At 37.4% G+C, this 12,648-nt stretch overlaps 1 protein-coding gene across 3 annotated transcripts; it reads right to left on the reverse strand.

The window, feature by feature from the left end:
- Positions 1 to 99: 99 nt before the first annotated feature.
- Positions 100 to 12,617, reverse strand: LOC111328577 (uncharacterized). Of its 3 annotated transcripts, none has more exons than XM_088729729.1 (8): positions 12,167 to 12,617; positions 10,959 to 11,019; positions 10,219 to 10,311; positions 9,730 to 9,790; positions 8,950 to 9,065; positions 7,228 to 7,334; positions 6,046 to 6,097; positions 100 to 5,946 (listed from the first exon to the last, which is right to left on the reverse strand). In XM_088729729.1, exons 1-8 carry the CDS (start codon positions 12,502 to 12,504, stop codon positions 5,815 to 5,817), a joined length of 960 nt encoding a protein of 319 aa, XP_088585855.1. In that variant the 5' UTR covers positions 12,505 to 12,617; the 3' UTR covers positions 100 to 5,814. The 3 variants fall into 3 exon arrangements, with proteins under 3 accessions (XP_088585855.1, XP_022788778.1, XP_088585856.1); XM_022933043.2 differs by having other exon boundaries at positions 6,046 to 6,101; positions 7,232 to 7,334; positions 12,167 to 12,616; XM_088729730.1 differs by having other exon boundaries at positions 5,807 to 5,946; positions 7,232 to 7,334.
- Positions 12,618 to 12,648: the final 31 nt, after the last annotated feature.

The following is a 12,648-nucleotide window of genomic DNA, read 5'->3' on the forward strand; positions in this document are numbered from 1 at the left end:
TCAAACTTTTCTGGGGGAGGACTGCCCGGTACCCGCAAACAGACACACGTCCCAGCGTTCGTTTTCAAGCTCCCCCCGAAAAAAAAAAAAACCAACGAGTACAGTGCAGTGAAATTTAGTTCCCAAATATATACAGATAATATTTTGGGTAATCTTAGTAATAAAATATATTTCCTTTAATATTACAAAATCTGGGATCTGGTAAGTAATTAATGCTTTCATATATTTTTTACACATATATAAAAAGTGAAAGCAATATTAAAGTGCTACTGAGACGAAAATTGATATTCTTCAAAACAATTTTTTTATGCCGACAATTTAAGCTTAGATCCTAAACGAAAAGAAAAAATACAATTCAGACCTATCGCGGCAAGAAAAGTCCGAAAAAAATTTAATTAAAACTCACTACATTTCGTCCGCCATTGCTCAAACTACAACTACTGAGCCAACGATAATTTTCAGCGTCTTTCCCCATTGCGACGTCATATCATCCCTTTCGTCGAAGCTCTGTCAGTTGGCGATCTTGCTCGAAAATCGTCGCTGTTCATTATTTTAAACGACATTAATGGTTCTGTTTCTTCCGATGAGGGGTTCATGAATGATTGTTGTAGTGTTGGGAAATATTGGATATATCGCGCTACGTGCGACGAAGAAGTAAAGCCACGTGCAACCATAGTTAGATAAAATAATAATACTACTAATAATAATAATAAAAATAAAATAAGAGACCAAGGAACAACGTAATTAAAAGGAAAGAGATAATTGTAGATGCTTCAATTGCTGATTAAGAATGGGTTTTTCCCACTTAATATGCAACGCCTCTTTGATCTTAATTTGTTATTTTGAAGCGTCAGAATCTAAGACTGTGAAAAACCCATTCTTAATCAGCAATTGAAGCATCTAGAATTGTCTCTTTCTTTTTAATTACGTTCTTCCTTGGTCTCTTATTTTATTGTTATTTTTTGATCTAGTCAAGCGCGCGCTATTTACATTCTTCGCATATTTAATATTCAAATTGAAACGTAAGCCCTGACACGTAATAGGCTATTTTACAGTTGTGTACTTAGCTGCCAAGCCTTTGATTCAGTGAGGCTAAAGATGACCTTGTTGTGATAGAGACCTGTATCTAGTTAGCATGATAACAAAATGATTTACATTTGAAAGGTAGCAAGGTTTGTATCATAACAAGGTCATCTCTAGCCTCACTCCCGTTCAAAGGCTTGGCAACCAAGCACACAACTGTAAAATGGACTATTTGTAACGTACCTTAATATAAATTCAAATGTACAACCGTTAAAAGCTCATTTGCAACTGAAGATGACATGAGAATATCGAAACATGTCTTGTAAATTCAAACCCAGTTGTCGTTTCTTTTTTGAGAGTTATTGTCACTCTGCTGTCTTTACGTCCTTTTGCTATATTTATCGTATAGGTGGTTTGCACGTTACGTCATGGCCGCCATGTTGGTGGACGTAAACAATGGATATCTCATTAGCTTCATTTGTTCGTCCACCAGCATTTGTTCCTTTCACCATTGTTACCTGTGTCTCTAGAGATTGGTTGCAAACCACCTATTAAGGTGTCTTCGAGCAGTACTCTTCTAGCCAGTCTACCCTTGTTCTTATTTCGCTGGAAGTTCAAATCTTTTCCCTTTATCGTGCAATGCCTTTAGGCCGTTATGCACCGCTTTTCCTAGCGAAACTGTGGTACACCATGGTTTCGAAGAAAATCAATCGCCTGTTTATTTCTATGAATTGTGTTTTAATTCCTTATTACACGACTCGGGCAGTCAGAGGGCGAATAACTAAAATCAACCAATCAAAATGCTCTATTGCCTGTCAATATTCTCTCAGTATTGGACCAGGCACTGTCCCGAATGGTGCCGAATGATACCGCACTTGTGTCCCTTTGAACTTTAGTCGCTTATTAACCAAGCTTGCTCGGGACCGTACTGGAAGAATATCGGCCCCCGCTCTTTTCTTGTACGGACCTCGCTGCGCTCGGTCCGTACTGTCAAGACCTCGGGCCCATATTCTCCCAGTACAGCCCTCGCGCTTGGTTAATAAATTATATTTATTACACATAGTTTAAGTTTAAGTTTAATTTATTCGCCACAGGAATGGCAGGAGAAAGGACACCTAACCCCTTTATTACCCACCCATCCCACCCCGGGGAGGACATCCATCATCACACAGTCATCTCGTGTGTGGGAAATTAACGTCTCCTACCCCAACCCTGCAGGAGAAGGGACCTCCATTTATCGTCCCTATCCGAGAAGACTAGAAAGTCTAACCATTTGCAGATATTATTACAAAGGCAGCAGTTTCTTCTCAGTTAATTAAAGACCCTGAGTGTTAGTCTGGCCGGATTTGAACTCACGACCTTCCGCACAACAGTCCGCGCTCTACCAATTGAGCTAACCGGTCCATCACTATGGACTCGTGTTTGTGCTGCTCTCAATCTTCGGGAAAAAATCAGAATGCTGATAAACTTTTACAAAGGACTACTTTTTGTTATTCTCAGGGAACAAAAGTTATTTTGTCTACACTCTTACGGTGATACCCAGAAACTGTGAACTCCAGGAATACATGTACTTTTGTAATTTCCTTTGCAATTCAAGACAACTAAACAGCAGCAGTAGGGAGTTTGCTCACTCCTGAATTTTGTGTTGAACTATACACAACTGTCCTGTGAGAATCAAATCAAAGTGTTTGTGGCTTTCTTAGTTTCCCAGTAATAAGTAATTAAGCATTGTGGTCCTACAGTTTGAATGGTTGCATGGCCTGCTGCAAATCTGTAGTTCACCACCTTCTCTAACCTCATATTGGCCAGGTGGTCTGCCTTCTACAAATTATTTGTATTTGAATGTGCTTCCCAAAATTTAGATCTGAGGAAATAAATCTTAACCAAGGTTAAATTAATTTTATTAGAAGGTGATCATGTTTCTAAACATTTGGTGAAGCAAGACAATTCTACTATTACTATTGAGTGATTCATTTGTTTACTTATTTGAACACTTGTTTATCCACTGCATTGTGGGGTTACCAGTAATGGATGGATGGATGGATGGAGTGAGAAAAATTTCCGAAGGAATACTTTAAGGTCACCATTATAAACAAATCGCAGTCTTCTTTTGCTTCTCATTTCACAACAGAGTCCTTAAAATCCAGGCTGACAAGCACAAACATAACAGTTCAGTCAGTCAGTACAAGTACCACTGTTGTCACTGTTTTGGCTGCCTGGCTCTGCTAGCCCCTGTGGTTATTCCAGGCAGCCAGTACTCTAACTTATAATTTTTAATATCCTCTTTGTTGTAACTTTTTCTGAGCAAGAGTGAGTACAAATAAATATTGTTGTTGTTGTTGTTGTTGTTTACACAGGGATTATTGGAACACTCATTGTTATCATTAGTGCTTTTGTATATCTTGCTCTTCTGACCCCTTGTCAAGCATCAAGTGTAAAGCACCTGGCATACTATTTTTTTAGCTCACTGGCTACTTTTTTTTATATCTTCTGTTGATATGGTTATCAATTACAGAGTGCATCAAGACAATGAATCGAGAAAACAAAAAAAAGGAGTCTAATCACACACATGTTGCACATTTTTTTTACAGGGAAGCATGTATACAAGTTGGTATACATCTGCTTGATCTATGCACTAAGCAAAACTTCATCATAATTTAATGCCCTTGCCTGCCATGACATTTCCTTTACATTTTTGTACTTTGGGTAGGTTACCCAAAGATGTGGCTGGCCTTTATTTTCCACCTTTGTTTCCCTTCAATCTGCCAGTAGCAGGATTGATAACCCATATTTAGCACAACAATTGAGAATAAGTAATCTACTACCAAATTGTTTCTAGGACCAAGAATTAGAAAACAGAACAATATGGTAAACCATAACTATAAGTAGATAAATGTGCATGTTTCAACTTTTCCTCTTTGAAATTATAAGTGTGGCCATGCTATGCATATCTTGGTGGAACTAATTCGACCAGCCCCAAAAATATAATTACTCCTGATAATTTTTTAGTCAATGAAAGTATTCTGTTTTTAACAAAATAGTAACTGGTGCTTTGCTGTTCCTATACAGTGAAATTAACTACCTGTACTGTGCTTTACATGAAATTTCTTAAACCTTCAGAGTATAAGTAAGAGCTGGTCTACATCTTTGGGGCAAATTGATCAACCACAGAATGATAGCCTGCCAGAAAGCTTGTCTTCTCATCTTCCAGGTTGAGTTAGGAATGTAGACAATTTTTCATACTGCTAGTACAGCAATATAGAGCTATTGATATTCATGAATTGAACCTATATTGCTAAATTAAAGCAGTTTTTAGAAGGAAAGGTAAGACTTTATTCCAGCAGAACAAATTTGTTTGTGTACAAATCGTACATGGCAGATCATGAGTCTTGGAGAATAAATAAATAGATAGCAAAGAAAGTCAAAACAAATTTAACTCTCAGAAAGTTCAATCGTTGCATATTCTCAAGGTCTAGAAAACTTGAGGTGAGAGTCAACAGAACAATCATGAACTAACAACACTCACCCTTTGGCGGTTTCTTGAAGACATGGCCAGCTGAAATGTATTTTCCATATTCTAGTAATGGCACCCGGGGCAATCCTTTTTCATGCCTAATCTATGTCGATGCTCCTTTCGGATGGAGGTTTTAGCAATGTAGGTGTACAAATGCCACCCATTGGCTTTTTGTAACTATTTTGTTTGGCCTGTGTAGTGATATTTCGGCAATCGTATTACAGAATAACTGCTCAATCCTGCACAACACAACTCTACAGTGCCATTTCCGGCCTCAAAACGACAATTAGACTCTCCTAGAACTATCCCAGTACAACAATCTCCATCCATTTCTTAGTTAACAGCCTGCACTAAAAGTTTAGGAGATAATATGGTGTTAGAGACTTATGCGCGGCCATTTCGCAGTTTGAGTAATGGTGGACGTTGAATTGAAGAAAACAAGTCTAAAAAAACAGATTTCCACTTCAAATTTTCATTCCAAATTTCGTGAGAGTGATAAGTAGCCAGTAAGGATTCTAAAAAGTGAAAAATCTGGTAAACACTAAATTTGGTCTCAGTAGCACTTTAAGGTAAAAATACAATTTTTCTTCTAATAGTTTGATTCCTTTCTCCCTCAAAAATATTCACCTTCTTCAAAATGAGATATCAAACAAAATTTGAGAAAAATGTAATAAAAATCCTCATTTCAAAGATTTGCCTTAAATTTTATTTTGAGTATGACAGAGTCTGTTTCCCATTTAATTTACTTCTCAATGTACTTAATTTAGAGATCCTGTTGTAAATTGAAAACAATTCCTCTCTCAAGGTTATCATTAACCACTAAACTCCTAAGATCTGATTGGTTATTCTCTCTGTTAGCTTCTCCAAATTTCCTTATAAATTAAAGATGAGAACTTGGAGTTACATTGTTTGAGCAAAAGGACTTCACTAAAAAGCAAGGATTGCTCATTGTCTTAGTGAGACTAATTGAATTGGTTTTTTATGTTTAATTTTGCTGTTCATAGCTTCCCGAAGTAAGTATTCCTGAGCTTCCACACTGGACTTTCTGTCTTTGCATAGTATATATCAGTATACATCGGCTACATCGGCATACATTGCTTACATTGGCATACATCATCCTTCATCAGCACACATCAGTAATATCATCATATATCAGCATACATTAGCCAACATCATCATACATCAGCATACATTAGCCAACATCATCATATATCAGCATACATTAGCCAACATCATCATACATTAGCCAACATCATCATCATACAACTGCATAAATCTTATACAGTTCTCACATGATGAAGGCTTCTATGGTGATTACTTCTTGTGATTACCCTCCATTTTAGATCATTTTTTGGTGGATGTACAGCCATGTAGAGCACAGAGGCAAAATAAACATAACTCATCAACATCTGCAAGAGGTATCAAAATAAATAAAAAAATAATTGGCTGTTAAATGTACAGTGAAGCCACTGCATCATTAAATTCCTATGACTTTGTTACTAAAATACCTGAGTTGAAGCAATTAGCTGTGCTGGCCACCTATCAGGAATGATGGATGAACTACCTGAAAATAAAAGTAACCAAAAATTATATTTTAAGAAACACATTTACAAGACCTACCACATGGAAAAGGGAAGTCACCACATTAAATTGACCCCCCTCCCCCCCTCCCCCCTCCCACCCTCCCCCCTCCCACCCAAGGCTAGAGAGAGGTAAACAATTTCCCAAAACTCAGTTTTCACATCTGAAACAGGATGTCTTCCATTGTGGTACCCCTAAGACTGCCATGACTTGACTTGACCAAAGAGGCAAAATAAACATAACTGATCAACTGTATGCTGATTAGCATTATTACAGGCCAGCTGTTACAGGGTTGCCACTCGTTAGAACCCAAAAAATTCCCTGACTTTTTGCTGACTTTTCACTGACCTCAAAACATTTTTCACTGACCTTGAATTAAATTAATTATCAAACAGGCCAAACCACTTTTACATTTCTCTATCGCTTTTAAGCTTTCTATCCGAATTGCTACACTCAATCGACTACTTCACAAACCTTTGTGGAACCCTCAAAACAAAATTCCCTGACTTTTCCCTGACTTTGATGAGAACCAAGATTTTCTCTGACTTTTTGCAGAATTCCCTGACTTTTCCCTGACCTTGAAAAATTTTTGCTTTTCCCTGACTTTTTCCTGACCGTGGCAACCCTGTGTAAGTTGTTTCTGAAAACTTGGTGTTAATCCTTCACACCCTAATATCAGTAAGCAAGTTCTCAATACTGTTCCCCATACATTTCCTATGGAACTTACAAGGAGAATTTGTCTAACAATCAAGAACTTCTTGAGTTTGCAATCATTTCTTTTATCCTCTTGACTTTTATAGTTCCTTTGAGTGGTGATACTGTTTGGAAAAATAAGTTCCTTCTTATTCTTACTGTATAAAGGGTTAAATCAGCCCAGTTCCTCTCAAAGCTTTTGTAGCAATGTGATGGAAAGTGGATGAATGGAACTCAGAACAATCTGTTTCCTTTCAGTTTAGTGAGATTTTTGCTTTGACCCCTTACCTGGGGTACCTGTAATGGGGTGAAAGGCTCCAAACTAAACAGCAGTTGCCATTTAGGAACCTAAAATGATTTGTAAAATGGTCACCAGAGATAAAATTTTGGGCAGAAAAATTAATCAATTGAAAAACTCACCACACAGAGTTCCTGTTGAAATTGAGAAAACAACCATCTTGAAAAATACTCCTGGTGTACTCAGTGGATCTTTAGCTCCTGTTAGATGCTGAAATGAACTGGGCTGAAAACAGAAGACAAAAATATTATCACACAGTAGACTTAGTACGATAACTCTGATTGGTCTAGAGCATACAGTCAATATCCAATAGCATGTGAAGTTGACATGATAAAACAATATCTGCAGAAAGTTTCCAAGCCCCTAGTCCATGTATTGTTCTCAAACTTTTGCAAACTCAGGAAGTGTCTTCTTTTGTAGATTGATTAAAAAATGTAAAATAAAACAGTTACTGAAATTGGTTTTTTCTTGATATCGTGAATTGTCAAACCTCGTTTCTGTTATCTTTCTCAGCCCTTGGCTTCGGCAGATAACTCAGACCTTGACATCGATAACTCATGATATCATGCTTAATCTCATCCCTTTACACACCCCCCTCCCCTCCCACATCACTTCACAATGCTCCTTCCTTGTAACACTTGCACTTCCTATCATACTGACACAGAGAATTTGTTTGACAGTCACAAGACTTTTTAGCTTGGAATAATTTCCTTATTCTCATGACCCTAATGTTTGATTCCAGGAATTAAAGGGTTAAATTTTTTTTTTCAAAAAAAATCAATCTTCTGCAAAACACCATTTAACTTTTGCGAAAATCAAAATCAAAAGTTGTTTCTGATTTGACTGTTTTCTCTACCAAATTTTGGGCATAATACATGGCTGTTCTGTAGCAGGATTTGAAAAACAACTTTTAAAATTAAGAAAGGCATGCACAGTGAAAGTTTCCAGGAATATTGGTTGACAAGCCAAGTTAACGCATGATACAACAGCACTACTGACATACCTTATTATAGGAAATCAACAATGCATGTAATTAACGCGAATTTTAAAACTTCGCATCAATTTTATGTATCTTAAATTACCTCATTGTTAATTAAAATGAGGTTAATTGAAAGCATTGTTATTTAAAGACACCTTCATTATAAGCAAAGCTACAATTCCTCTACGTCACTGTCAGAGTCGGTTGACGCATCATCATTTAATATTAAGTTCAAAATGTCCTTAGATTCATCAGTGTAGCGATCGTCTTCTCTGAGGGGATAACTCACTTCTTCAACTTTCTTGCACAAAATGTCTATCGCATTTTTGTCATCCCATTTCATTTCTTATGTTTTTTGCCAGAAATAAAGAGAAAATTTTGTTGTTGGCTGTTGTTGTTTTCTAACGAAATGAGTGCGAAAAATATTAAATTCATGTCTTAATTATGCAACCTACCGCACGAAAATTCGCGTTAATTAAATGTATGTAAACATAACTTTTGGAAAATTCGCGTTAATTTTATGATGCGTAAATTTTGTTCGCGTTATTAACATGCTTCGTTATATTCCTATAATAAGGTAACCAAAGTGCCCCATCAGAATTACTTCAGTTGTTAAATTAAGTTCTTTACACCGTTGCATCAGTATGCAAATTCTCCATACCATTCTCTATACATTTCCTAAGATGCTGACTAGGAGAATTTGTTTAACAATCAAAAGCTTCTTTAGTTGATGATCATTTCCTCTTTTCTTGTGTACTCAACTTTTGATTTCAGGGCAATATCATAATGAGAAATTCGACACTTAAGTCACTTTTTGGGGTCAAAGGGTTTTTAACTGCTTTCACTGATAGCACCACTCACCTCAATCTTATAGACCAGTGTGTAAAGCCCAGCATAGAGAAGTGTTGTTGATAAAAAAGACTGTGCAAGGAATGATTTTGTTAAAGTCTGATGCATTATTTGCTTGGTGAGTTTTACTGAAACAGGGAAAACAAAAGTAAGTTTAGAAATTGCATTATAGAGGAGTACGTAAGGTCCAAAAGAAAGCAGATGACTATTCAACACAGCAGGACACTGTGGGGGGCCCTTACACCTTCAAAGGTGTCACCAACCAACAGGCCCTCAATAGTCATGCCTTGGAACGGACATTTCTTTGTCCCCAGGAAAGAATGAGGTAAATAAATAAATAAATAAATAAATATGTAAATTGAAGCTCCCCCTCAGGAGCTTTTCAGCCACAATGTCAACTAACTACGGAGGCAGACCAGTGGGATATTTACAGAGTGCAGCCGAGGAGTTGAACTAGGAGCAACCGAGAACAAATCCAGTGAGTGGCAGAATGGAGGATTTGAACCCGGGACACCGGATTTACAAGTCCAGCACCCTGACCACTTGGCCACGCCGCCTCCTCAGCCAAGCAGGAGTTCTGGAAGGGGACGTCTCGAATGATAGTGTCAGATTTCCCAGTAAACCTTTCCCTCACTTATCTCAAATCTTCCTGTGGGTGGCAGCAGCCCAAATAGTAATGGCCAACTTACAGGTTACCACAGGCACTCAAAAGGATGGTGATGATGTTGACAATTTATACAGTCCAGCGGTCAAACTCAATAATGAGAAAATAAAGTACTGCTATTTACTTACTTGTTGTTAAGATTACCAAAAGTAGATTAGCTGCTTGGAAAACCACAATTACACCTACGCTCTACAAAAAAGGATGCAAAACTAGTCAATTATCATAGTTTAACTATGATCTTGAAAACACCTTTAAAAACTTGCCAAACAATTAAATAAAAACAATCCAAAAATAATGCATTATGATAAAAATAGTTTCATTACATTTTGTAATCTTGTCATCTTGAAGGCTAACCCTTTCTCTCCAAGAAGTGATGAACATGTAAGTTCTTCCGAATGCATCTCTAAACTATCCGGTAAACAGGTAATAAGTAAACTCAGACTTATCAGGTAGGAGTTGTTGTCTCGATTTACCAACAAATTCTCATAACTTATTCACAAGGAAATGGGTAACAGCTAGAGGGAAGAATTAACAATCAAATCTCAGGAGATAGACTTAAATTGTACATTCAAATAACTGCGAAAGTTGCAATAAATAAACAATGATTGGGAAATTACCACATAATATACAGTTTTGTCCTCTTCTTTCTCATCACCTTTGGAATTATTTGCAAATGCTTCAGTAATCACAACAGCTACGATGTTCAGAATCTAGAGAGAAGAGAAAACTAGACTAAGTGAGATTTTTCAATCAAGAATTGGAATCATCATTGAAAAGATTGAAAAAAGGTTTGTACTGAAAATCTTTTTCTAAATTAAATTTTTAGTCCCTGTCAATAACAGTTTTTTTTTACATGGACCTAGTCTGTTTGTGGTTTACAGGATTGTCCATGTCACCATAGCTAATTCAATTTCTTAGTTTGTTTATCTGTATATTCGTATATCTTTTTAACTTCAATTCCCTTGGATGGGTGCCTCACATGGGTCTGGGTGTTGCATTTTTAACTTTCCTATTTGGGTTTAAATTCCCTTTCATCATTCTTCTTATTTGTTGTTATCACCCTGTCACTACTAGCACTACTTCCTTATCCATTGCCCAATAAAGATGATAAAAAAGGGAAGGAAAAAAAAAACTACAGTGGAACCCCGATACAATGATCCTCGACATAACAATATTCCCAGTACAACGATAAATATGCTATGTCCTAGCAAAAGTTATCCCGTCTCGATATAACGAAAACTCAATATAACGAAAACTCAATACAACAATCTAATTCCACTGTTCCCTTGGCATATCGTTATATTGGGGTTCCACTGTAGAAATAGAAAGCAAAGTTTAAAAGGTTATAATTTTATACCTGCCATATAACTGTTCCAAGCAAAAGATGTCTTGTAATAAATCTTGGAATCTTGTGACTTCTGCCAATGAAATGAATGAGTGTTAAATTGTTCAAAGTAAGGATGACTGTAAAATATTAAGTCAGGTTTGGGAAAAAATTCACACAAAAGCATGTCAAACACAAGCCAGTGCCTTTTCAGACTAAAAAACCAGTCCATTCTAATTTGTTTCCTGTTATTTCTAACCCTTTCACTTCTTAGGACAACCAGCATCCAATTTCTCATTACAATATCACCCCTGAATCACACATTAGGGTCCTGAGAATAATAGGAAATGATCACCAACTAAAAAAGCTCTTGATTGTGACACAAATTCTCCTTGTCAGCACCTTACAAAATGCATAGAGAATAGTATGGAGAATACACATACTGAAGTCAGGGACTGTAAATGGTTTATCTCTGAATTTCAAAATTATTGATAGTTTGGTCTTGAATATTGACATGGTAAACAAAAGCAGCTTTTGAGTGCAGTAACTAGTTTGCAACTTTCTACTGACAAGAGAGGGGGTTAGAGATTCTAGCCCTCCCATTTTGGTCCAGAAAGCAACCTACAAGTATTTTGATCATTGTCTGTACATAGGGGATGGAGAATTTGAACCTTGCTTGGCTGCAGTGGGGAATTTGAACCAGAAGTGTCAAGTCTTTCTAGTGAAATGCAAGTTTTACATCTTTAAAAATTGAGGTGTTTAAAAAGAATAGAGTTCACTTTTGCTCACGAATGGCTCAGAGAAAAAGGTGTACAAGATCTACAAGGAAGATGAGCGGACCAGTTTTCAAGGTCCAAATGGCCGAGGGGTTGCTGGGTGGGGGGTTGTCGAAGCTTTAAAGATGGTACTCCCCTCTCCTCCCCTACTTCAATTCAAACCCTCAAGCTTTCTCTGACCTCCATGGTTGCATCTATGTATTGAAGCCCTTCTAAGCAAAAGGGAAAATTAAAGCTGGCAGAGGATTGGCTGCTTTCGACTTCGTTGCCGTTATCAGTGTATACCCCATAATGGTCAATTGCAATGGTAACGCTTCAAGGACAAAAACATCCGGTTGAGTGACATTAACCAATACCAGTTCCCTTTGTTTGCGTCCTTTCAGGCTGGTTATCAAAGAGTTTATCAGACGATGTACTTCAGCATCATCACTACAGAAAGAAACTGGGGAAAATTAAAAGCCTCACCTGCGCTGCCTGGTCAAACTTTCCAATTCCACCGAGTTTAAACCAATTTGTCGAAGCATGTCGCTTGTGGAATCCAGGGCAGTGAGCAATTCTTCGAGTTGTTCAAAGCTTATATTAACTACAGGATCTCTGTGAAGTCTTCTATCTCTTTCATAGTCATTGCCCTTTTCTCTCTCTGCAGAACTTGACTGACTCAACGCATCTGGTTGCATGCCGAGCTTATCTGCAAGGGATAGAAGTCGGGAGTCTGTACTAGCTTCGTGAGGACCTCCAGTTTCCCCCGTCGTGTAAATCCTTTCGCGATCTTCAAGAAGGGGTGTTGTTATCCTTGCAGCCATGTTAGAGAACACCTGTGTTCAAAGGTCTTGCACAAGGGTCCACAAAAGCTACGAGGAAGTTGCACAATAAGCAATAATCCAGTGATCTTTCAAATGGACAATTTAAAAGATCATTTTACCGCGGGAGACTAGTGACGATACGCA

Source organism: Stylophora pistillata, chromosome 8, assembly GCF_964205215.1.
Source record: "Stylophora pistillata chromosome 8, jaStyPist1.2, whole genome shotgun sequence".
In the NCBI taxonomy this organism is placed as follows: domain Eukaryota; kingdom Metazoa; phylum Cnidaria; class Anthozoa; order Scleractinia; family Pocilloporidae; genus Stylophora; species Stylophora pistillata.